At 43.5% G+C, this 26,935-nt stretch overlaps 2 protein-coding genes across 3 annotated transcripts in view; one reads left to right on the top strand and one right to left on the bottom strand.

Annotated features, from left to right (window-relative positions):
- Positions 1 to 19,755, top strand: part of PSTPIP1 (proline-serine-threonine phosphatase interacting protein 1) — a 54,659-nt gene extending 34,904 nt beyond the window's left edge. For both annotated transcript variants that reach the window (XM_083850824.1, XM_083850823.1), the window contains 10 exons: positions 1,199 to 1,261; positions 2,306 to 2,404; positions 4,262 to 4,307; positions 5,166 to 5,245; positions 8,552 to 8,650; positions 9,372 to 9,468; positions 12,487 to 12,571; positions 14,132 to 14,202; positions 16,904 to 17,001; positions 18,724 to 19,755. In XM_083850824.1, the coding sequence (XP_083706950.1) occupies positions 1,199 to 1,261; positions 2,306 to 2,404; positions 4,262 to 4,307; positions 5,166 to 5,245; positions 8,552 to 8,650; positions 9,372 to 9,468; positions 12,487 to 12,571; positions 14,132 to 14,202; positions 16,904 to 17,001; positions 18,724 to 18,855 (870 nt within the window). In that variant the 3' untranslated portion in view covers positions 18,856 to 19,755. The remainder of the gene's footprint in view (positions 1 to 1,198; positions 1,262 to 2,305; positions 2,405 to 4,261; positions 4,308 to 5,165; positions 5,246 to 8,551; positions 8,651 to 9,371; positions 9,469 to 12,486; positions 12,572 to 14,131; positions 14,203 to 16,903; positions 17,002 to 18,723) is intronic.
- Positions 1 to 23,535, bottom strand: part of SCAPER (S-phase cyclin A associated protein in the ER) — a 241,814-nt gene extending 218,279 nt beyond the window's left edge. The window contains exon 1 of the mRNA XM_083850810.1: positions 22,648 to 23,535. The gene's annotated coding sequence lies outside the window, so the exon portion shown is untranslated. The remainder of the gene's footprint in view (positions 1 to 22,647) is intronic.
- Between the last annotated feature and the right edge of the window lie 3,400 nt (positions 23,536 to 26,935).

Here is a 26,935-nt window from a genome sequence, read left to right as displayed (position 1 = left end):
TGGGCAGTGTCCAATGCAGCAAAACTCAAATCTACAACCCACACACAGGAACTTAGAACAGCACAGAACTGAATACGAGAGTGGGTAAAACCAGCTCTGCTTCTGACTGTGTTGCTACTGAGATCTGAAGTTCACAACAATCCGATAAAGCAAATTATGCATGCAAAGACAGACAGTGTGCACCTCGGTCATCAGCATTCCTCTCCCACACCCACGCTTCACTACTGGGATCCGCAAAGAGAGAGCCTCTCTCTCCTGTGGAAAACAATAAGCCTGTAACTCAAATGGGAACTGTTATAGGGGCCTGGGGAAAAGGTAAAATCTCCTTTGGAGTCTCAGGACCCCATCACAAACTGTTCTCTCTGCCTAGCATGTGGCTGTAAGGAAGCCAACATCAGACATGCTAGGAGGTGTCAGTATTTGTGGTGATCTCACAAAACACTATTTAGTGTTTGTGCTGGCTCTGCTGTAGCTGCTTTCAGGACTGTGCTGTTCAGCCTGATGTCAAGCAAGCCCCTGGGTGGCCCTGGAGGGAGTTTTGCTTGAGCAGAATGTAAAGATCAAAGGACCAGAAGTCCCACTGAAGAAACCCAGCCACTGCCAAATAGGAGCATATCTCTCTGTCACACATGGCTGGGCACACCACAATTAAAGCCATAAAAGAAAATTCAGCACTGTCTTCCCAATGTTGACCAGATTATGTCATGGAAATCACATTGCAGTGAGCATAAATTTGCCAGAAGCAATTGAATATAAATTACAGAAAAATTGTTTGAGTTCAAAATGGACAAGTACCCTTGCTCACATGGGTGAGACAATGGTTTGTTGTGCAAAGACACGAGATCAAGCTCTTGAGCCAGCAGATGAACTCTACTAGCAGAGCTGATGGGCGCCGTGACTAAGTGTTATGCTATTTAATCTCCTTAAGGGGAGAAAAAAAAAAAGGAGGCAGAAAATGAAGACCTACATCCTCTCTGCTATTAATGGAAACCACTGAGGCAGAATTATCTTGGATTTTTTTTTTTTTAAACTGATACCGATGCTCCCTGTGCCACTTAGAAGCCTGTCAGTTATAAAAGCAGAGTGAGGTAATTTTCCCCACAGACCTGTGGCTCATAGGAAGACTCTGACAATGACTTTCTAAGAAAGGGGGAAAAGTCCAAAGAAAGAAATACTTACTCCTGTGTGTTTCTTACAGTACGAGTCTGCAATGGAGCGCATGCAGAAGAGCAAGTTGTCCCACTATAAGAAAACAATGGAGGTAAGCAAGGAGGTCCTGTGCAGGTATCTCAGCGCAAACCAGCTCCAGTTGTAGACAGGGTGAAATCTGTATCACATGTTCCTCCACGTGAAGAAAAGTCAAGAATATGTGTGTGAGTGTAACTGTGTAAGAGCACAAGAAAGCTAATCTTCCCTGCCAAACGCTCTGAAGAGTCCAAAACAGGCACTCAGAAAGGAATTAAGTTAAATTCAAACAGGATTTGACTCTTTCTAGATGAATATACTTGTAGGAGAAAATGTAATTTCCCAGTCTGTGTAAATAGCATTTTAAAAAGACTCAGGGAGTCTTGCAAACTGAAGGTAACCTCTCCAACTGGAAGTCTCGCAGGTACAGGAACTGCAGACTGCTGGGTTTGGTTTCCAGGGGGCAATTGCCTCTAAGGAAAAGTAGTTGCAGACCTGTCAGCACTACAGCTGGAAGGGTACTGACAATTTGTATTTAAACATGTCTGTTGTACCAAGTGAAGCTCTAAGAGAGCTCTTTTGGTGCAAATAAGGATTTACTTGGCTTCTGAACACTCCATTGGGACTGTTACCTGTGTGGGGCTGGCTCTGCCTCACAGCTTGGAGCAGCGGGCAAGACATCCATCAGCCAAGTCACCCTGTGGAAATGACAGTCTGTCCCCATCCGTACCCTGGGGAGCTTGGGCTCTAACCTGGGCTCTGTGCTGTAGCTCAGGCAGCTGCCTGATGCACCGATGGTGCTCGCACTGCCTGCAAACCTGTGCGGAGCAGCCACGGCAGGCGATCACCTCTGCAGGGAGCTGGCTGAGGTTGTACAGAGAAAACAATTTCAGGGCTGTAAGAGGAGGGCCTGATTTATGCTGCTAGCCCCCTGCCCGGACTTTTCCGTTCTATTTTTAATAAGCATCTCTTTATGGTGTCACAGGGAGTTTCCTCCTTTGTACAAACCTGGACACTGATTTCTTCCCCCAGCCTGCAAAAGAGAAAGTGCCTTGAAAGTCAAGTTGGAGACAACCCAGCTCTGTTCCCTAACCTCACATATGATTTCATTTCAACACAGTCAAAGAAGACGTACGAACAGAAGTGCAAGGAGGCGGATGAGGCCGAGCAGTCCTTTGAACGGACAAGCGCTTCAGGCAACCAGAAGCAAACAGAAAAGGTACCTTTGATGCCAGAGCTTTGGGGTGATGCCTAAAAGGGAGAAAGCTGGGGACTTCTTTTTTAAGGTTCAACAGACTACAGTTGAACAACTCATTCCACAAGGTGCCAGGTGTTGCTTTCCTTCTAATTAACCCATTAGAATCAAAATTGAAATGAAGCACCTTCCCAAGGAGATCTTCCTTCACCTTCTTCAGTAGGGCTTGGTAACCCTGATCTTGTCCTGATCAGGGTTTTTTAAAAAGGCAGGGGAGGAACTGAGCTATCTAATTTTATTTATTTCAGGCTGTGACTTAATTGCTTTATGAGTTCTGAAAGCAAACTGAATGAGATTTTTCTCTAAAATTATTCATAAAAAAAAGAAGCAAGTCAGAAGTATGTCACGCAGTTAAGTTTTGTCTTTTGGTCGCTTACATTTAGTAGGCATAGTATCTTACATTAAAACACATCTTTTTCATAACATTCTTCTTCTTATGGTTAGCTTAATTTCAAGTAAATTTACAAACTCAAAAATAAATCATTGGAAATTAAGGCACTGCAGTCCTTCATTGCATCGTCTGATACTTGTAGCTGTCAATTCGCTAACTTTTAATGGGAACGTTTCACAGCAGAACAGATGGAGAAAACAAAATAAACTAACTCCCTTTGGCTCAATAAAATCAGTGCAGCGTAAGCAAAAAGGATCAAAAATCATCTCAAGGAGTTGGGGGATGGAGACTAAAATCAGCAGCAGCAGTTGACATTTTATTTCTAGCATTCCCTTATCTTTGATGAACAAAACCTTCCAGCTTAGCCATAAAGAGGGGATGAAACCCTGGCCCTACTGAAATTATGCCAGGACTCTTAGCAACTTCGATGGCATCAAAATCTGACCCAGCTCCTTTCGTGCAGAAGAATCCCAGGGTGCATCATTGCCATTATTTCCACACACATGCCAGCACATTTGAAATGCACAGGGGCATCTCACAAGAAATGTTGGCTGTTTAATTCTGCTCAGCACTTGCAAACAGTTTGGGTCAGGATGAAAATAAGAATGAAGTTTATGTTCCCAGCTTACTACACATTTTCCAGCCAGCTGTGATGAGGAATACGGTCATGAGAACCCCTACCTGAGCATTGTCTTGAAGGGCAGAAAGGGAGAATGTGTTATACTGATGTCTAGAGCTGTGCCATAATGTACTGTCATCACCATCTGTGCAGAAAGACCTGGGAGAACAGAGCTGTCAATAGTATCTGTATTTTCATTTGTTAAAAGCTGCAGATTAAAAAAAGAAAAAAAAACTGCTTAGAGTGAATTTTGCTTTTAGACTTCTGAGTTGTTATGGGAAACAGCCTGGCATTTGCAAAGTATTTCAAAGACTGTGTTCTTTTCATATGTATATTATATGAGAAGCTTGGGAGATGAAGATTTTTAACTGCCATTTTTTTCTGCTTATAAATATCTATTAGAAAAGCACCCTGGACATCATAAAACAGCAACTCAGCCAGCAGACAAGCTTCAGGCTGGGTCATGCTGGCACTGAGCTCCTATAGCAGGCATCCCTGAATGGACTGGTATAAGTTGACAGATTTCCCCTGAAGCCTGTCAACTTACAACTACATCTGTGAAATCCTGGTCCCTTCTTCTCCATAATCCGTGTTCAACAGAACGGGTGGTTCGATTTGATGATCTTTAAGGTCTTTTCCAACTTAAATGATTCTATGATCCTGAAGGCAGAACAGCCTGTACAAATACAAGAAGTATTTGTACTTTGAGCTTTACCTTACCAGTGGAAAGGGAGGAGGCAGCAAAACATTGGGCTAGGAGCAAAAAACCACAGCAATTAATTTGGGGTGTTTCTTTCTTTTCCTGTTTCAGAGTCAGAACAAAGCCAAGCAATGCAGAGATGCAGCAAATGAAGCAGGTGATACTCTATTTGTCACAGAACTAAGTTTTTTCTCAGCAAAAAACTACCAGCACACTGACTTTGACAGAGCACCACCTGAATCACCCAAACTAGCCCTGTTTGAAGTCAGGTTTCCTGAAGTCACCAATCCAAAGACTAATGGGGAAGCTTCTAAACAACAGCAAACCTGAGACATTTACTTTCACTTGTGGACATGCAAATCTCATGCTGTCATTAAAGGTTTTATAGAAGACCTTCTGTAAGGACTTCACGCAGGAAAGAAAAGCTCTTCTTTAAGCAAGTTTGAAAGCACAATGACACTCAAATTGCCCCAAACCAACCCAAAACAGATACAGAGGCCCCAGGTTCCCTGTACACGAGCACAGTGGCATGACTACATTCTTCAGCCAGAAACACAGTACGTGTCCAAAAGGACATGTCCAGCAACACCTGAGCTGGTTCATGAGATCAGACCTGTCGCTCACTGCTCTTGTAGATGCTTGCATTAAATCACAGGCTCTACCTGACCTGCCCAGCAGGGAAAGAGCCTAAGGACGGTCAGTGCCTAGGTACGGCCCAGGTTCTTGATCTCTTATTTGCACCGTCCCCGCTGTAAACTTTACAGATGATCTGCAAACCATGCACAGAGTCCTTAGTCTAGCATAAAGTTGCAAAGAAAAAAAAAAATATATATATATCCTGGCTGCCCACCAGTTTTAAGCTCACATATTCTTGTGATATACTTTAAGGCTGTGGTTTGACAAAGTAAACACGGCAAAAGCCACAGCAAAATCCTAATGGGAGGAAAAAGAGAAAGATGGTATCATTTTTTTCCCCTAACTGTTGGGTTTCTATTATGTGTGTCTGTGTTTACAGAGAACGTGTACAAACAGAACATTGAACAGCTGGATAAGGTCAGGACAGAGTGGGAGCAGGAACATATCAAAACCTGCGAGGTAAACATTGACTTTTGCAGCAATATATTTGTGTGCTCTTTATTTTATCCTAGTTACAGTTATCGGTCTAAGACTTGAGATATTGTCCCAAGGGTTTTGCTGTTTGCTATACACCAAGTCTCAGCATAAGAGATGTCTTTGCAAGAATGCTGCAAAACCTAAAGTAGATTTAGACATAGTTGCTGGCTGTCTCACTTGCTTATGTGCTCTTTGCTTGTTCAGCATAAGTAAGTAAATATACTGGAGGGAAATAACTGCAGAGGAGCAATATTTGAACTGGTACAACCCAGTTGCAAGCTTTTCTTGCCTGTTTTCAACTACAACGTTACTTAAGAATCCACTAGCTTTAAGGATGGTTCTCTATCACAGCCAAGATAAGACTGTTTCTCAAATAACTGCTTTGTGACAGAATGTAATTTCAGCAGAAGAACAGGAATATATGAATATGCAGTTTTAGTTTAAAAGATACATTCCAAAATGGAGACAAAAAGAATTACATTAATCCATGTTGTGGTTTAACCCGGTCGGCAGCTAAAAGCACCACACAGCCGTTCGCTCACCCTCCCCCCTCCCTCTCTGGGATGGGGGAGAGATTCAGAAAAATGAAGCCTGTGGGTTGAGATAAAGACAGTTTATTAGGACAGAAAAATAATAATAATAAAAATGATAATAGTACTACTAATAACAATGTGTATGAAACAAGTGATGCACAATGCTCACCACCCGCTGACCGATGTCCCGCCTATCCCCGAGCACCCTGACTAGCCACCCCTATATACTGTTCAGCATGACGCCATAAGGTATGGAATACCCCTTTGGCCAGTTTGGGTCAGCTGTCCTGGGTCTGTCCCCTCCCAGCTCCTGCTGCACCCCCAGCCTGCTCGCTGGCAGGACAGAGCGAGAAGCCGAAAAGTCCTTGGCCTGGTGTAAACACTGCTCTGCAACAATTAAAACATCAGCATGTTATCAGCGCTCTTCTCATCCTAACCCAAAGCACAGCACCCTACCAGCTACTAGGAGGAAAATTAACTCTGTCCTAGCTGGAACCAGGACAATCCATTAGAAACATTCCCTTTAGGTAACGTCTTTCAAGAGGTTTCCAGAATGGCTTCTTACTGTAATACAGGATAGGTTTGGGGGTTTGTTCCCCCCAACCCCCCCCCCCCCTTTTTTTTTTATATGTCCCAAGTTCAATGGAGATTAAAAGTAAAATTTTCTTGTTAAGCTAAAAAATATTGTATTGTAGCATTCTGAGAGCAAACATATCTAAGCTTCTCAGAATCTTTATTTTGCATAGCATGTTATATCCACCTGTATTTTCTCTGTGCCTTGGAGTAATCTTCCAACTGAAAGGTGATGGCTGGGGCAGAAGTCTTTATTTCCAGTGTGCTGAGGATGGACACACAGATTTGCACTTGGCTAGTAAGTTTTGCACAATTTATAGGAACTGGTTGACATCCAAATCAGCCACACATTTGGTCATAATGATCCTTCAAATTCATTTGTCCATCTGCTAAAATATGGTTTTGCTATGTTCACTTGTTTCAGGCTTTCTTCCCACATAAAATAAAATGCCAGGAGAATAGCTTTCCTGTTCTCCATTTCTTCTTAAATATTACCTGTCTGGGAGCACTAGAAAGTCCCATGGCTGGCACAGCAGACCTCTCGTGGAAACTCTGCCAAGCCTTAATTTTCCCAAGATGCACATTCCCCCCTTCTCAAAAAGCCAACAAACAAGCAAAACATTCCACAACCTGGAACACTTTAATTCTCCCACATGGTCAAAGTCTTCATAGCCCACAGGGCTTGTGGCCTGCCCACCGCCTAGTTCAAACAGCCGGTCATGAAGGAATGGCATTTTTAATCCCTTCTTTAAAAAGTGCTTGTAGGTAGAACTGGCAGATTTCTTGAGACCTATTGAAGTACTAACGAGTACAAAAAAGCAGCTGAAGATCCCAAACTTCTGGCTGCACAGCAGGGAGGAATCTGGAAGCAGTCAGGTTGCTGAGGTCTGTAGCTAAGCACTAGGCACCCGCAGCCTAAAAGCCTGCCTAGCAAGTGGAAGCACGGGGACAATCTTTATCACAGGGCTGTGCCATCTTCCCTGGCACGAAAAGCCCTGGTCCAGAAGCGGTCTGTTGCACAAGCTGGCAGGGCACGAGGGATACGTCTAATACAACGCCCTAATTTGCAAAGGGCTTGACAACCCCGAGTCACTGCACTTCGCTTTGCTGAGCTGCATTTCCTAACCGGACACCACTTACACTTACCTGGAAAACTCCCAGCCGGCTCTCTGCTATTTCAACAGCCCTCCAGGGGCTATGTCCGTAGGCTTTTTATTCTGCATGGACGCTGAACTGCTCCTTCTCTACCCTTCTGGTTCTCTTTAAAAGCTACTTCTCTCAGAAACTGGTCCCAGCACCAGCTGAGTCTCCCTTGCCTGACTCTTGACTCTTTTTTTTTTTTTTTAAACTGGTAAGATATTCAATGGCAGGCAGCTCACCCAACTGAATGTTCTGCTGAATATTGTATACATTTATGTTGTTCTGGACATAATTACTAGCAAATGGAAAAGGAAACAGATGGCTGGAAGCATCTGAGCTTTTCACACCTCATAGAAAACCAAAAATTGATGTTCTACTTATAACAGTATAACTTAGATGTGTTTTTTTTTTTTAAGTTTTTAAAGAAAGTTCATCTGCTTCTTCCCCATCTCAGTTCACTATTTTCCTCTTTTTTCCCTTTCACTTTCCCCAAATCTAGTCAGCTGTACAACATGAGAAGAATCAGACAGATGAGGGAGAGAGAAAAATGGAAAATGCCTTCTCTTTACCATGAATATAACCTTAAAAATTTGCAAAGGCAACCCTAGAGAGCCTCAAATAGATCCAAAAGAGAAGTTTGGAAAGGCATGTTAGAGAGCAGAGCTAGATGTTTTTGGGTCTACCTCTAACATATATACAACCCTTTCATGACAGTACTCTACTGATCTGTTTCACATCAACATTTCGGTGCAATGGGCAGACAGGACCCTGACTCTGAACTCCTCGACAGCACTCAGCATTCCTTTCCCCTTTCTTTTTGTCTTTTAAAATGTAACTTTAATTTGGTGCAAGCACTTTAAAAAAATAACCCTTGAGTACAAGCAAGTAGATGTAGTTTCTCCAGTAGATGAAGAGATGTCCTCTATGCAAGATCCTTCAGAGTGGTTTGCAGATTTGTGAGCTGGACAGAGGAGCCCAGCCCTGTCACTGCAACACAAATAAATGACTGCTGTGATGCTACCTCACGTCTCTTCGGCTGCAGGTCTTCCAGCTCCAGGAGTGCGACCGCATCACCATCCTCCGGAACTCGCTGTGGGTTCACTGCAACCAGCTCTCTATGCAGTGCGTGAAGGACGATGAGGTAGGGGCACCTGCCAAGGAGCTTCACGTGTGGAGGAAGAAGTGCTAGAGTCCCTTAGCAGCACAGCTCTAGCCTGGCCTTATCTGCATGTGTTGTCTTCAGCAAAGTGGCTGTTGTGCTGTTCTGGCACATTCTGGCAGTGAGAGGGGAACTCTTCTCAATCAAGCTCATTCCCTTTTGCCCAGATGCAAAACAGATACATGCCTGGATTTAGGCAGCCTGTGGCACACGTGCTGACACTGTGCCTCCTCCCCTCAGTTTGCTGGGGAATGCCTCCAAATACCAGACTGCTCAGCTGAGTATATTTGGGCTCAGAAACACCTTTCAGAAAGGCATCCGGTCTTGGGCTCAGGATGGGAAGACAAAGGATGTATCACTCCGTGTTGGTGCTTTGCTTTTTCCCCCTCAAACTTTTTATCTAGTTGGAAGCTCGTGACTCACATCCTAAAAAGTGTGGTCATATTACTCACTCAAGTAGGTCTGAGTTTTAACTCTCAATGGTTGGTTCCGGTGATTTGTCTTTCTCTTATACAACGACATCCAGAACACAAATCAACAACTGTGTTTACAAAAATGGCTGTACAGGGGACAGACCAAAGAACCATCCAGATCAGACATGTACCAAGAAGAGTTTCTTTTAAGGGGAAAACTATTAGAAGAACATTAATTGCTAATTCAACGTGAAACATTTAAAATTAAATTTTTGACTTCTGTTTTGTAGCTGTATGAAGAGGTTCGGGTAAGCTTGGAGAACTGCGTTGTAGAGTCAGACATAGACTACTTCATTAAGAGCAAAATGACAGGAACACAACCTCCAGGTAATTATTCCGATCAGTCTCGTCAGATGAGTCACCCGCTAGCTTCGGGCTGTGGCTGTGCAGCACTCTCCACTGGAGGCGAAGGCAGCTGAAGGAGCCTGCTCGCTCTCCGCTCTGGCTATTCATTCCCACCCACTGTGGCTCACTTCCCCCTCACTGTGCTGTCACCGCTTGCCGTGCAGTGGTGTAACTGGGATAGCTCAATGATCCATGTTAAAAATAAACCTCCACCTCCCTCCACCCCACCCCCCCCAAAAAAAAAAAAAGAAAGAGGTTGGGTTTTGTTTTTTCAGTGATGCTTATTTCACAGCACAGCTGAACTCGCACCACCAAGGAGGTGGCAAACTGCCTTGCAAAATGGCATCCTCAATTTCCTGCAGTGGTGACAAGTCAGAGCCAAATTATCATTTAACTGCACTCTGGTGTCCCACTTGAGAGAGTTAGTGCCTCTTTATTTGTAGCACAGAGAAAACCAGGCTTGGTATTCCATTTTGTTCCACCTGCCTGATGGGGAATAACCTCCTTCATCCCCTCAAGAAGTTGTTTGTGTAGAGGCAAGACCCTAGCTGGGGAAAACTGAATGAAACTGGCTTTGCCCCAGCATGCAGAAGCGACGTGAAGTTCACTGGCTGTCCATTCAAGCCAAAGGAGCCTCTTCATCAACTTCAGTGATCAAAGCCTCTGGGCAGAAACGGAGAGTGGGACAGGAAGAACTAACTGCAGTTGTAAAAGGAAAACATGCTGCTCCGGGGTAGTAGTTCTCCAAACGTGCCATCAGAAATGAGCCACCTAACATTTCACATGACCAAATGCAAACCACACCTTACTTCAACAAGCAATATCAGATATTTACAGGCTGAATGAAAGCCCACACTTTCCTGCAGTGTTGCAGTAAACAAGGATTCACAGCCTTTGTAAAAGGACAGAAAATCCCCATTTCATCACCTCATTAGCTGACGATACCTATCTATTCTGAAAAGACCTCCTCCTCTATTCACTTATTTTTTAGTCAGTGTACAGATACCGCTTCACTTCCACCATCTGCTGTAACACTACACTGAGATGTCAAAGAGAAACCCTCTTTAGTGTGGACTATGGGAGTCTCAACAGAGCTCATTTCCTTTCAGAACAGGGAATAAGCTATACTGGCATAAGAACATTTTATACAGTTAAAAGCCTTCCATGCTATGGATTGTATAGGTACAAACATCAGTAGTACAAACACCATCCCATGGGGTAATTATCTTGTATGGTAACAGCTCAGAGCCCTTGGATTCCATCACAGAGCTCAGAGCTGGCAGCAATTACACCCTAGTCACTCATCCAGCACAGAGCTATCTAAGGCCTGTTTTTCACTCAGTATTTCTGTCATTATACCCCTGAAAATTAAGAATTAGCATTTGGAAGTTTTTTGTTTTGTTTTTAAACTAATAATATAGATGCTGGTGTATTGGATGCCATTTTACTGCTATTCAATAGGGGATTTAAATTTGACTGCTACAGGAGCTTTCACCTAGGAAAAGCTACATTTTCACTGACAGAAGGGAGAACTGTGCTTTGCAATGGCGTAAAGCAACCTCTGTACGAAAAAAGATTTGTAATTCTCAGCTAGTTTTTTTCCTCCTGTGTGAGATTTTTCATTCTCTAGTCGCCTAGGCAATTTTCTGCAAACAGTTCTTGGCTATGTCAAGACTCATTCCTAGTAAGAAATAGGTGGGAACAAACCTTTAGAGCTTTATGAAAGGCAAAGAAACAAGTGATTCTTGCTTTTATTTTATTTTTTGCCACCTTCTGGAAGGTGACATGTTCTGAAGTAACACCCTGGTATCTCCACAGCTCTGGCTAATGGGTCTGCACTGCAGCACGTGGTGAGCTGTTGATCTTATTTGCAAAATGCAGGGGGGAAAACTCATGTGGTTTTGCATTGTGTAGGGGTAGACCTCTTGGTTTCTTGATCCTATTGCTCTCTCCCCTCTTCCGCCTAATCTTAACACGAATTACAGGCTAGAAATGATAGCAGGTGACTGTCTAGAAGGGTAAGAGACAGAACCTTAAACTGGTCAGAAAACTCCTTAAATTCTGAGAGTCTTACTTGTAGGGACTCTTCACACTTACTAGCTGCACGTGCCTGCTCTGCTTATGGCCTTGGCTGATCCAACAAGTCCAAGCTCAATGTTTTTCTTAATTAATTGGTGTCAGAAGTGAGTTAATAAGATATCAGGCCTTCTGAATCAGATTTGACTCATATTTATTTGGCTGTAACACTGAGAAGGCAGAAAGGGTGTCTGGCCACCAGCTCTAAGCAACTGCACTGGCAGCTATGAGATGAAAAATAAATACGTAACTATTTCATCTTTGAAGCTAAACTTGTAAATGGTCTCAATTGCACCCTTAACAACACCATAGGGGAGAGTGAAGGAACGGTAGCATAACTGCGTTGGAGAGAGGGAAAAAAAACATCTCTGGATAAACAGCAAATCAGCTCTCAGGAGGTGGAGGGGGAGATACAAAAGGTAGGAAGACACTTAAGTACAAGCACAGACCAGGAAATTGCTCATTATTGCTGCTGGCAAAGACATTCAAAAATATCCCCAGCTTCAACAGAAACTCCCAACTCAATACATTAAGGAAGAAAGAAACAAAAAACACTGTAGCCAATTGTATCAGGCTCACAATGACCGTGCTCTCTTTCCTTAAAGCTTTGGCTTTTAAGAAAACAGAGGAAACAGTCATGTTCTAAATTAGGGTTAACCACCACTGTCGGAATGGTTATTCAGGACCTTGACTTGGTCCTGAATTTCTACCAAGGACGTATCTGCATACAATCACTTGAATGGCTTTTGGCAAGCCCCAGGTCCCTCTGAGCTGCTCCAAACATGAGACAGGCAAGTGCAGGTGGATGTTGTGTTGCATTTTGCTCCAACAGCCCCTGAACTGCCGCACTGTGTCTGCTGCACGCTGGTAGGGTGAAATAGGTTTTGCCTGATTGAACATCGCCTTTTTGTTGCCCTTTTGCAGGTGCAATAGGATACGAGAATTACTACAGCAGAGAACCAAACAGAGGTAACAGCAGCCCAACCCAGTCTTGTGGGATGATGAAGAGGTGAGCGGTACATTTTTGTTCTCAAAACTAGTATTTCTCCATTGAAACACAGCAGTGTGTGATGACAGGAAACAGGCCTGAGAAGTTATTACTTCCTTCATTGTGGCAAGAGGCAGCCACTTATCAATAAACATAACTCAACAGAAGAGGTAAACCTATTACAACTGGTGCCAGAATAATTTTACTATGGCCTAGTGAGAGGGGAGACAAGAGGACATGTTCCTAAAACAATTAGCTGGCCAGCACTGGAGAACATTCACTTATTTCCTCTTTCCCAGTGAGTGATGGCACACAACAAAACGCTTTGTGCAAGGGAGGACAAACGAGAATCTTGCCGGGAGCGAAGGCTGGGGAGGGCTGTCTTTCTCAGCAATACCTCCTGGCTTATTGGATTGCACCCCCCCGCTGAGCAGAACAAACAACTGCTCTCTGCATCTGGACCAAAGCAAGAAATACTTAGTCGAATAACTGTGATTAAGGAGGCGATTTTTGTTTTTTCTTATCCATTTTTTGCTGGTAAATGCAGTGACATGAATGCAGTTATATCAACACAAGAGCATGATAGAGCTATTGGTTTAAATATTTTATACTAAAATGGCTAATTTAAGGTGGGAATGGCATCATATTTAAAGCAGAGGGGCTTTGTATTTTGACAAGCCTTATTACGTGGCAAAGACAAGGAGCAGGCTGTGTTCTCCCGTTTAAAGCATGGTCCAGGCTTGTGAGCAGGCTGATAAGGTTTATACATAACATTATAGTTTTCAGTTGGAACACGATTTTCTATAATAATCAATTCCAGCACTGCATCCTATGTAATTACAGAAGACAACTGTATAGCCATTTAGAATACAACCATGCTCTGCATTGGCAAACAGCCTAGAGATACTCAATTTCAGTTTTTCAGAAGCTGCTGAGTTTAGATGTCCATTTTCCTGAAACATTGACCACTCACCAGGTGAAAAATCAAATCCTTTATATACATCTTGAGCACTCAATGCTATTGCTATCTGTGCTTGAGAATCCTAAGCCATATTCTCACTTTGCCTCCAGTAGCTGTTCAGTATCCAGCTGTGATATTGAAAATTAAACATAGGATAAATTAAAAAAAAAAAATCACTTAAACTTGCAATTTCTAGAAAGGCCTGTTATACAAGCTTTGTGTTTTAAATTATTTTTCTGTCTGCAAATGAATGGTAATTTCTTGTAAACAACTGAAATTCTCATCATATTGAGTGTGAGTCAATTGGAGTTTTACCTCATGAGCTTTTGGATCCACAACAAAATACTACATGATGCATTTTGTGCACCATTTAATGATGGCTGACAGTTCAACAGGTTCAGTATTTTTATGATTTAAAAAAAAATATTTTTAGCTGAAGATAAGTATATCTACAGCATAAATGAAAGTAGCTCACCACAGGAAGAGGTGACATCCACCCAGCGCCACGGCAGATGGAGGGAGGAAGGTCAAGTCAGACAGCCAAGACTTGCAAAGTGTAAGAAACTCTCCTACCCAGTCTTGTTCACTCATTTTGTCATTGTCTTCTCTTGGCTCTGCAGATTCTCTGGACTACTGCACGGAAGCAGCAAGAACAATGCTGAAAGCATCACTCCTTCAGCCCCTCCTCTTGGTATGCCTCCCCAGGAAGTACATTTACCAGCTGTGTTTAAGATCACTTTGCTAAATTAAACTTTGATATGTAGCAGAAATGGCGCAGCGCATGTTCACATGTTGGTAGACAAGAGAAAGAGTAGCCTGGAAACTGATTTAGTTCAGATTTGTGTTGGGCAGCTTTCCTAGTTTAAAGTGCCAAATCAGCCATGTGTTCTTAGGGTCATAAGATCTTCAAAAGCTCTGAGTGAGAGTGAACTGTACACTCAGACCAACACAGTCCAACCCAGCAAATAGTTTTCCCTAAGCGTGAATATGCTACCTCTAAAAAGCGCAAGGGGGCCCCTAAAGTTTTTAAACAGACCAGCTTCATGCCTTATGAATGCAAATATTCATCTCATTTCACAGTTAGATTGCCTTATCACAATCTTTGCAGCCAGGCATTTACCCGAGGACATTTAAAACATAGTATTTGGACTATACAGAAAGGAACAGCTTATAACATTGTTATTGACTTGATTTAAAACAAACATTTTAGCTGTGATTCCTGCCTGAAGGAAACAAAAAAAAGTTGCTTTAGAACAGCTTTGAAACCGACCCAGACCAATTTCCTTTGTGATGCCTGCCTTGCCTGCTTGGGCACGCAGTAAGGGAGCCCAGACTCTCTCATTTGTTGCGTTTGGTCTCGGGCAGGGGAGACCCTCCAGCACTACCCAGCACCAGCTGGGCCTACCAGGCACCAGCCGCCTTCCTCAGCATGCAGCAGCATCCACACAGATACAACCTGGAGGCATTCAGCCCCCCGCAGAGCTGTGTAACAACCGCAGAAGGAAGATGTTACCAAGAAATAAACAGCAGTGCTACATCATTGTGCTGGATTTAACAGTAGCTCTCAACTTTATCCAAGTGAACAGTCAGCATCTGTGGCAGCACCTTGCGCTCAGGCCTGGTAAAATAATCTCCCTATAAGTGCATAAAAAGCCCTGCTGTTTGCCCATCTGTCATTCAGATGTTACATGGAGCCCAAGCAGACCTTGCCGCACACGTAGCATGCTCTAGTCATCACACTTTGGGAACCCCCTGACTTTGATAAGATAGCTTTTTCACCTGGGCTGACATACGAGGCTGTGAGCATGCAGTTAGAGCCTGCCTTTGCCTTCACCTCTAGCTGGGCCCTGAAGGTTAGAACTGCTCAGTCCCTGACTGTTCTCCTCATCACGCAGTCCTTCTCAAAGCAAAGGCAAGCTTTGGCACAGCTGAGGGGGAAGGAACCCCAGTACATTCCAGAAGCAGCAGCTCAGACCCATTTGGAGCACTGAAGAATTGAAGCAGTGTTGACACAGCTGAGGATAGTCATTCCTTCTGAATTTCCTTAGGCTAGGGATGGGAAGGGACACTGTTTGCTGGACAAGGGCCTCAAAAATGGCCAATGACATCCGCATTCAGCTCTTCTGCCTGCTCCATGGCTTATGTTTCAAAAATCTAAGAAGTCAGAGAACTGACGGTACTCCTGAGAGCAGAATAGCTACACCAAGCATTTGCTGTGGGAAGGGACAGGCACCCAGCTGCCCCATGTGCTGCCAGAGCACTGTCATCCTGCTCACACAGAGGAGTCGCACGGAGGGGGACCTCTGCTCACCTCCATGGCAGGAGAAGGTTTCCAGGTAGCTGCTGGGAGGAAACGTCTCTCTCCCCATCCCAGCACTAAACCAACATTCTTGATTGTGACTACGTGCAAACAGAAGCTTCATGGTGTTTCTCACTCGGTTTTGACCATATTGTTATGTTGCTTTCAAGCAGAGATGTGTATTTAAGGACTCTTTAAGGAGTTAGGCACACACTGAGTCCCTCTTTAAGTCCTACAGTATCCTGCTGGCACTGTGTGTCCAGTGCTTCGATGGGGGCTTTTCACCTGGAGACCCAACTCTCATGCTCAGTCCTGCACCCTCAAAGCCATTTTCAGAGCAGTCCTTCAGCTAGTTCTAAGCTTGTAGTTGCACTCTTGCTGTCCAGGGGATGCAGAGTACGCTAGAGCAGCCTCAGTGGGGATTGTTGTGTTAACACAACAGCATCGATGCTAGCAAGACTTTGATGCTTCCATTTTACTGCTGTGGTCCCAGCACCAGCACTAAAATGGCAGAAGAAACCCAGGCAGTGCTTTTCAAAAGGGCCAGCTCTGTCTCTTCCAGAATAACAGGAGTTTTCCCCAATTATGACAAGCTGGGTTAAAACAGCATCTTCCAAAAAAATCATGTCAGTGACAAACAGCTACCTGGAAACTATATAAACTAGTGGAAAACATCTGATGACCCATCTCAAAGGAAAAAGAAAAGCCCTATGTGAATCTGCTAGAATTTTACACCTCTGGTAGCAAACATTTTAAATCAGTTTAACCACAGTGCTTCCTTTTGGGATTACTGCGATCGTGCTTTAGCAGGGTAAACATTTTTCCCAACCTGGATGAAGCTAAAGTTTTTCTGGCCTCCCACAAAGTTGAATGGGTGCATTGCCATCCAATCAATGGGACACAGTTTTTGTGCAGGATTTTACCTACATTTCATGGCAGCTTTTCTATACATGTACACCTCCAGGCAGAGAACAGAGACCCTTGTATTTGTGAACTCTTGCATATGATCCCATGCATTTCTAAGCAACAGAACCCTTATTTGTTTTCTTTCCTTTTTTTTCCTCCTAATTTCTTTCCCTTTTTTTCCCAACAGAGAAAGCAGATGGGGTCTACGCATCCATTTTTGTAAACGAACAAGCAAGAATCACATCGTCTCAGGACTACAGAGTACTTTATGACTACACAGCCCAGGTAAGCAAAGGCTTCCAACTAAATATTTCATACAGTGCCAGATTTAAAACAGCTGACATTGATCCAAATGTCTTGGAAGTGTTAATTCTGTGAAGGAGGTGTTAACTCCACTTTATAGACAGGGACACAAAGACTCGTTGGTGAAGGTCACTGGCTGAAGGCCAGTTGTTGCCACAAATCACTGGGCTATGCTCTCTCAAGATAACGCAATAACATTTTTTGCAAGTGATTACGTATTAGCATGCTATACCATTGCCTAAATCAGTGTTGTGCTGTTGCACTCTCATTTTAGAGATACAGGGAATTGAAGAGACGAGGAAAACTTTAATTTTCAGGTGATGATGGCTAAGTAAGCAGTATTGAGCATTTCAAACTTACATTTGCTGTGAAATGTTCTCCTAGGGAAGGTGGCTACAGATTCCTCACATAAACTCTATTGTGGCTTTATAGCAGAAGTAAGAATGTGTGACAGATGCTTATTTCAGAACACTTCTCCATGTGATCTCACTTATTATCTGGAGATTCCTGCTCCAGTTTAACACACTGGGCTTTAACTGAGATCTCCTTCCATGCTGGAGAGGACTGTATCCCTATAAACTATAGCATGTCCCTGTACTTCAGTGGTGCAAGTAGCAGAATCACAGTGGACTGGATCTATGTCTATGCACCAAAAGACAACTACAAACAGCAACCTGCATCCTTAACCTGGATATTAAACTCTCCCTGGCTTCAGACCTCTCTAGGCATAATACCATCAGTAAAAATCATAACACTAGTGGGAAAACCACTGCATCAAATATCAAACCGAAAAATACACACTTCTCACATTTACATTTCAAGCTGCCCGAAGGAGAGGTAACATTATTCCTATTGTACAAGTTACCTTCTAAAACACCAGAAAGGACAAAACCCCCTCACCTCCACTAAAATCTGAGCACTCGGACTGAAGGACCCAGACCGTCAGACTGGTCAGGCCCTTGATGCATCCTATCTGATACCTTACTTCTGACAGCAGCCACGTTTCAAAGGATGGTGCAAATAAAACCTACTGCACATGGGACACGGGGGATAATCTGCCTCCTCTTTCCACCTTGTGCTTTTCATGATTTCATCCACATCCAGAGATAGTTCTGTGCCCATAAAAATGAAACTTGAGATTCTTTCTGCATTTTCTTCAGGACTGGTTATAAATGTTTTTTTATTCACACGGATTCTTGCTAAACCATTAGCCTTCCCCAATGGGACTTTCACAGCTTGATTACCTGTCAGCTTAAAGGCTCCTCCACTGGTCACCACTGTTCTGCATTAAGGGAACTGAAAGACCTATTTAAGGCCTGGATTAGTACAGATACTCTTTTTATCTCCCCCGGGAATTAAGCCTCGCACTGTTTAATCAAGCTACCCCTGCAGACTGAGGGAAGGTCAGGGCTGGCTGGGTTAGGACAGTTGCATTAACCCCTTCCAGCCTTCTGCTAGGATGCACCAGTCAGGCAGCTCAGGAGGAGACAACAGGGAGGCTAGGGAAATTTCTGAGGATCTTAAGGAAATAGCCAGCTCAGTAATTGCTTAATCCTTCACAGTCTGGTATTTTGAGTTTATTCCCAACCAAAATGACACTGACAGACTCTCAAAGAAAGGCAGGGTCAAAACCCCACCAGATACATGCTCAAGTCCCCCTGCACTCTCAGGCTAACCACGTTTCCTTTCCCTGTCTCCTCTCAGAACATGGATGAACTGGACATCAACGAAGGAGACATTGTAGCTGTCATTGAAGAAAGCGAAGACGGCTGGTGGACAGCTGAAAGGAACGGGCAGCGAGGCTTTGTGCCAGGGTCCTATCTTGAAAGGATTTGATGAAGAGTAGTCCCAACCCTCAGACTTTGAAAACATTCTACTACTGAAAACAAAGAGCATGCAGGGCTGCTGCAGCTGACCAAGGGCAACCCATAATACTGTCCTCTACAGTTACCAGTCAGGAGATAATCAACTGACCATGCTTTCCTCTTCCTTCCTACTCTGACCCTCTCTACCCCTGGCACCTTCTGGCCTACATTGTCTGCAAAAACTGGCTCCACCTCAGTGAGATGAGGACTTGGGTTTCTTACAGAGGTCCTTCCCACCATCCGCACACTGTGCTGCCATCAGTGTTACAAGTCTTGGTAAGTCTGGGAGAAAAATCCTGCCTAGAACTTAACTACACTAAAGGAAAAAGAACAAAGAAGTAACCATGGCTCTGCTCTGCACTGGACTCTGGGACAGCAAAAATAAGGACAGATGATGAGCCCAAGGTCTGCTTTTGTCTTGGCTGGATAGTTTCTCTGACACCTCGCTGGGATTTTTCATGTTTAAAGGAAGAGGGGAAAGAAAAAAAAAAAAAAGGCAGCCTTCCAGCAGTGCCGCACTGCCCTGATCTCTCTCCTTTAAGTATGGCAAAGAAGTGTCAAGCATCCTCCTTCCAACTTTGCTGTTCACTTGGCTGATCCTTTCCTTCTCCTCCTCTGGCCACAGCTTTTTCAGTCTCTGACTATCTACAGCCTCTGTACCTCTGGGAGAGCTGGCACAGACCTGTCCTGGTTCCTTTCCAGTTCCTTGTGATGTGTTTGCTCTACAACAAACCCTCTTTAGAGCAGCCGCCCTGTGCAGGTTTATTGTACTTCACAGATTACTGCTCTATCAGTCTTTCTAGTCTAGTATTTAGGAATGTTTCCAGCCGCCACTGTACTTATCATGAGATCATTAAATACTTTCTACCACTCCTCCTTCTTCAGTATTTATATATGGTTAAATATATATATGTCAGCAATTTAATCTGAAGCAGAAAGCGTTAATTCTGGGGCCAGAATGACCTTGTTTGTAAAGGTTTCAGATCTTAAAATTGAACTAAGTCAAGGAAAATGAGTTAAATTGCTACTCAAAAAGGCATGGAGCAGGGCGGAACTGTTAGCTAAGACAACAGAGAAACAGGAATATAGACAGGAGGAAAAGCCACGGCATTCAATTCAATCGTCTTAAATGAAACACAGTGAGGGTCAGAAGCACTTGCATTACCTTATTATAATTTCTTGATTCAGAAATCAAATAAAACTTGCTGCAGCCCCTTTCTCTTTATTTTCCTGCAGTCCTTTGCATAGCACACTTGTCCTTCCCACACTTCCCCAAGCTATTATGCAGCACATCTGCATCAATGCTGAAGGGCTCTTAGTACCTCTCATTAGAAGAGGCTCAGAGGCACTGCAGGGACTTGATTGGCATTTATGGCACTAGATTATATGAAGAGTAGTGCTCATTCAGGCTGAGGATGTCAATGACAAGTTTCTGTGAACACATCTGAATTGAACAGCGATAGAAAGATGGTCCACAATAGCCTTCAGCTAGGCCACCACACTGTAAATGGCTGCTGCCAGACAACTATGACAGTTCCTTATGTATAGGGTGAGAGGAAACCTGAAACATGAGGGGTTTAATACATTTGCTTCTTAAGCACTGAGTCTTTCACACAGACAACTGTAATAAACAAAAATAAAATGATACTTAAATAGGTAGTTATTTGGCAGATGATCTTAATTAAAGAGGAATAACCCCCCTCCCCCCCCCCCCCAAACCTTTAAGATGCATCTCCTCTAACTATATACAACACGGACTCAACTGAGACTCCTCATTTCTCTGGGGCCCAGACGGTCTCACACAAGACATGGCAATACCCTGTCCTGGTTTCCCTGAAATCCCGTTACAGACCACCTTTGCCTACACGTCCCATATGGTCTACATCAGCTGGCAGGCAGCTACTGGAACAGTGACTACTATTTCTACTCCATCAAAGCAGTTCATATTTTTGCTATTTAATTCAAAGAACTGGTTTCGTTTCTACTTATCTTTTCTTCTGCCAAGTTAATACTGTTGCAACTGCAAGAGGCTATAGATATTACGAAGTTTACCCGCTGTTGCAGCATTTGGATCCCACATGCTAATTCCAGACTACTCAGGAAATGAAAAAGCAGCAGCGATGTTTGCTCATAATTCAATTCCTCTGCTTTACACTGAAGAATGTGGCTTATAAGTAGTTACCAAGCCATAGCTATGCAGTTTGCCCCATCAGTGTGTCAGCACTTGTCAGAGACAGAAGATATCAAAAAATACCCATACCCTCTTCGCACACCCACACTTTGGGTGTCATCCACCCCAGGCAGGAGGAAAAGCAGGAAGGTCAAATGTAGGTTACTGCCCTAACAACGTCGCCTCTCCAGCTCGGTAACACTTTGGTAACAAAACTGATGCATTCATTTAGTTATCAGGTGAAACCGAAATCGACCCTATACAGTGACACACATTCTTAAACTAAAATCCAACATTTTTGGTTGAAAACCTTTTTTGATGAACACTTCTGATAAGCCTCTACCTCCACCCTGACTACCAATTTTTGGCAAGGATGTACCAAGCAACACGTGTAGCCAGAGTAACAGTGGCACACAAAGCTTTGTTCAGTTAACTCTTAGTCAAGTTAATTCCTAGCACACTTGTGATAAGCAGACTACCTCTTTACTTATGCTGCTTGTGCTCTGGATGGGTTTACACACTAGAACTTGTTTCCAGTGAAAATTTGCTTTTGCCAGCTGCTCTGCAAGGGGGGGGAGCCTAATTACCCCTTTACAGCCTATGACTAGTCTTCACATAGAGTCAAACTAATTAGAGCAAATTTGCAATAAAGTTACTGAGCTGTTTTTGACTAAGCACTGCAGGGTAGGCTTCACCTTGCACAACAAACAATAAATATTTCATGCTGAACAATTTCAGACTTGTAACCTCTAGAAATTTTACTAGGCCATAAGAAACCTGCAGGCTTCTTCTTTCCATTAAGAGGGACAAGAAAGATTGGAGTCATTACCCACACAGACCACAACAGAAAAGAAAGGGACTAAGGTTCATACCTGCTGCTTTCCTTGATGGATTTTGCATTTGAGCAATGCGGTCATGAGACTGCTGTAAAGAAGTGTAGCGGCAATCTGTTTTATTTTTACTTTAGCAGGAGCAAAAATGCTGAAGTTGGAAGTAGGCACCCAAACCAGTAGCACCCTTAGACCAGACTCAGATATGCATGTTATTCTCATTTACCATGTTGTTATTAAGAAGCAGGAAAGCCTGCTTAAATTAATATTTAACCAACAACACCCATACACAATTATGAAACACCTATAAGTGCAGTGTGAGGCCCATCTCTGCACAAAACAGATTTTAGCTGCTGCATGTACCATTAATAGCTCACAAGCCTGTTGTAAAATTTGGGTCAAACAAAGCAGCATCAGACTGGAGACACAGGGATCCCCAAGCCCTAGCTCTGGGATAGCCAGTGCAGTCAGGACTTAACCACAAAAAAAGGACCTCCTGCTTAGCTTGCAGGTCCATTGCTACCAACAGACAGCTTCTGGCATTGTTTGCAACTACTCAGCTAAAAGAAAAAACCATAACCCATTCTACATTAGATAGAACAGCCAGCAACACCAGGAACACAGTAGCTGCTAGAGGTTTTGGAGTGTTTGTCACCTCCTTGAGGAACCTGGATTGAATTTTGTATTAAGAATAATCCCAGCATGCTTGAGCTAAAGCAATGACAGATCATATACCTGAGAAATAAACAGTAGCAACTCTTACCTTAGATTCCTTCTTGTCTTGCTTCTTAAAAGGGTGCATTTGAGGTCTGAGGCTCCTCTCCAGAGGTAGTTTTCTAGGTGAACACTCCGTATTGCAGCTTACCTCACTCCCTGCTGAATGCAATTTAAATGGAAGTACACAGATGCCAAGAATAGATTCATTATAAGCCAGGCATCAGGTGATATCTGACTGTAGCTTGATTGAGCATTTAGTAACACCTAACCTAAGCACTAGAGGTAAATGAGTATGCTTGCTTCTCTAGTACTATGAAATCTCTTGGCTGTACGGGTACTAGCTGGCTTAGAGAACCCAGGAGAGCCTACATCAGTAGTCCATAAACACAGCCTGCTGCACTGAAAGATTGCTGTTAACCTGCAGTGTAGACTGGCAACAACTCCGTACAGTATAGAACAAACTGCCAAGGCTTGAAAATCAGCCTCTGCTGCTCAAAACTACCTGCTCTCCCCTTGCTTTGTTGCTCTCCAGCCACATAGCTACTAGTATTTCACGTGACCTCAATCACAAACTACACTCAGTGCTAGTGAACAAGGAGAGCAAGAAAGCACCCTGAGCTTGGCCTTCACTCCTCAGATCCACATCTTCTTGCTAGCATGGGGTTATGGGCAGGAGTGAGTGGCAAGGCCTCAGAAGTAAATCAGAGATGGCTGTTACAAAACAAAATTAAAAACGTGATTAGGGTCAGTCACTGCTATCTACCAGCAACATTAAGCAGTCTCCTAAATTAACTAGAGTTCCCATCACTGGGGTTTTCTGTAGTGCAGCTGTGGTGTTGAGCATGCTCACTGTAGGGGGGGCTAAAGCAGAGAGGATGGCTGAGGAGTTGTTCCATTTCTTTTCTGTTACTAGGAAGCACCCTGTAGAACACTGCTTTTAAACTGTTGGCTTTTGTGCCCCGCCCCCCCCCCCCCCCCCCCTTTTTTTTTTGAGGAAGGAGATAAAGGCCATGACAGGCTTCTGGAAAGTAAATAATTGCTAGGAGTCTGCAGGGGCTGATTGGTAGGTTTTTATGGTGGGGGAAAAGATACTTGCGTGGAATAGATTTTGGAAGAGGAACAGAACTTAGCGTCCTCCTTATGACTGGGTTATTAACAAAATGAAAACGCCCCCTTGATAGAGACAAAGCTAACACTGGGGCCAGAAAAGTACTTTTAGTCAAACTGCTTGTTAGTGATTATCTGATTTCAGTGGCCAACTCACATTTTGGATGAGAGAAGCTCAAGGGCACAGTTACCTTCAGACTTATGCACTCCTGGCTCACACACAGTGCCAACTGGATCTGTTTTTGGAATGGCCAGATAATCATACTTCTATCACATTAGCCAGTGCACATGGTACAATGTTCATCCTGTCTTTCTACCAGCTGTTGAAGGCCTGATGACACCTGACCTAGCATAAAGTTGCTTGGTGCAAAGTGAAGAGGAAATCTACAGCCTGTCACTGTTGTGTGTCATGTAGCTGCAGCATTTCTGTCTGGCACAAGGGCCCCAAAGCCAGATTTACTGTCTCACTGTGCCCTGATCCAAGGCATAGACTAAATACTAGTTTTAGATATTAAAACTAATAGAAACTACTGACATCTCCCAGCTATCCTTTAGCAACATCAGGAGAAATCAGAGTTGACATGCCTGAAATTTCTAAGGGGAAAGACAAAACCCTTCAAAACCAGTGGGCAAACAGAACTGAGCTTTAAATGTAACTATCAATTTATAGCCCAGGATTTCCATATAACATCTGGATGATGAAGAGGGTATAAAGACACCTGCGGTGCGGTAGAGGGAGAGGTAACATATCCTAAGGGGGTCTGTGAAATCAGAAGGAATTTTACTTATCAGATTTAGAAGAGACAACGTTGTACAGATTTGAAAACATAACAAAGCTTCGCTGCCCCTACAATAATTCAATTAAATGACCAAATCACGGGCAGACATACATACAGAGAAGTAACCAGCAGGTTAAGTGGTACTATTCTGAATGAACTGTAATTGCATCAGTGGCGTTTTGACAACCAGATCCCGTTTCAATTGACAGAAGACAAATGATGTCATTTGTTGTAGCCCCTGTCTCAGGGGCCCTGGACACCTGGGGAAGCTGAAAAAAATCTAGCCTAAACTTGAATGAAATTTCCTGAGTGTGGGATTACACTTCAGTTGTTTGAAGAACCCATAATAAACCCCTTTAAAAACAAACAAAAAACACAATAAAACAAAACAAATGTATTTGCTTTGTGAAGCAAAGGTATGTCTTCTCCAAAGTCTCACACACCAGTTTACCCATCCATCATGGGGAGTTTGCTATTTTGACATCATCACCTGACAAGCCTTCTGGCATGCTACGTATTTCTGTGATTGTTCAGTCCCAGACTCACTCTGAACAAGTGAGTGAGCAGTGGGGGATGGTCAATCAATATTCACAATAAAAAATCTTGTACAAAAGGACAGCTTATGTTATATACACATTGCCATTGCTTGATTTGCAGTGATACTGCATTACTTTTGGGAAGGGGGTTGCAGACATGAGATAACATTCACAGTCACTGTAGGGAGCAGGGGGAGGGGGCTGAGTACATTCCCTTCCACTTCTCAAGGGCACAAATGCTCAACAGCTGCATTTAAGGAAGAATTGTTCTGAAATCTGAAACTGAGAATGGTCTGTGCAGGAACTTCTTGGGAAAGTGATGAACTTTAACCTTCCCAGGATAAGAGCATTAACATAAGTGTGAAAGGGAAAGCTTTCAATGGACTGACAGACATGAGAAATGCTTTGTCTTTAGAGCGGGGCAGCACAGCCCTCCTTGTGTTTGAACTGCTGTGAGGAAGGGAGGCATGGGCAGCAGTGACTTTGTTCTGCTAAGTGGCAGCTAAAGGTTTTACTGCCATCACTGCTCAAGTCCGGGATTCAAACCCAGAAGAGATGCCATCTTCTAGAGGTAGAAGAAATGCATCCTCCCACTCTAGGGTCCTGTGAAAACCCAGCTTACCTATCAGCATCAGCCCTAAATTTATGTTTGTTCCCATCTTGTGTCCTATATTCTCAACACCCCATTTCTTGATGCTGACACCTTTGGTTTCCACCCGTGTGTTACAACATTGCCAGGTTAAAATGGCAGCTTTTGTGCTCTTAAATGGATATTGCATTCAAAGTATAAGATCACAGTACAGTGCCAGGCTGCTCTTAGCAACAAGCATTGTTTCCAGGTATTGGGCGTTTTCCAAATCCTGAAAGTACCTTCCAGGAACAGGGCTGCCTACTGCTGCTATAGAACCTACTGGGAAATAACCTTGTCTGTAGCCTGTTTGGTTGAGGCCTGGGTACAGAACTACACAAGGCAATCTTTACCAAGGGCAACTTATCCTTCTCTAGCAATTGAGAGCATTTCAACACCACCCCACTTCACTTGATTTCACTTCACTTGATTTGCTAGCAGCCTCATTCAGTGGCAAGCATTATTTAATATCTACTGCTTCTTCATTCCAGGTGAGAGAATGAGAGAAACACTTCAGACTTTTGCTCAAAAGCAGTTTTCCCCGACTGATTCCATTCTTGCTTTGGTCTACAAAACAGACTGCTTTTGCATGCAAGGAATCATAGACACTCTCAAGCACCTCAAATGTCAGAGATTTGCTTAAGCACTTAATTTGCATGAAGGAAATGAGTTCTAGTTCTTCAGTCACAGCATAATTCTAGCAAAGGTCTGACAGCAGCTCATCCTGGGAAGAGCTCAAGTTAATCTCTGAAATGGGCAGAAGCCCATTTGGTCAAGGAGGCTGCTGCTCAAAGCACTACACATTGAAGATGAAAGTAAAGCTGTTCCTTCTCCAGAGTGTCAACAGCAATAACTCTTGTGGCCCCACACTACTGTGTCTCAGCAGTTGCAACCCATTTTTGCAGGCTTTCCTCTGGCAGAGGATTTAATCTCATAAAGCTTTGATAGGAAACATGATCACTCAGGATAAGCTGGGTAGAAGAAACAGGTGAGAGAAGTAAGTGTTATCCATTGTGGAGCACTTAAGTTTTGAAACTTTGCAGTAGTCATCCTTGGCTTGCTCTGGCAGGACAAGCTAGATCACCAAGTCAATCCCTGTTAAGATGCCAGACTTGAAATCTCATTTGTATGGTTCAAGTGGTCTACCAAAACCTGGCCGTGCTTTTAGGCTGTGGGTTAGCTGTACTTTACATCCATCTGCAGTGTAAATACATCATATGAGATACAGCTGGACAGCTACACTGGGGTCCATACATGGAGGGAACGACCACCATCAGGCACATA

The sequence above is a fragment of the Anser anser genome, assembly GCF_964211835.1.
Source record: "Anser anser genome assembly, chromosome: 10".
NCBI classification, from domain to species: domain Eukaryota; kingdom Metazoa; phylum Chordata; class Aves; order Anseriformes; family Anatidae; genus Anser; species Anser anser.
This window is presented reverse-complemented; position numbering and strand designations above follow the sequence as displayed.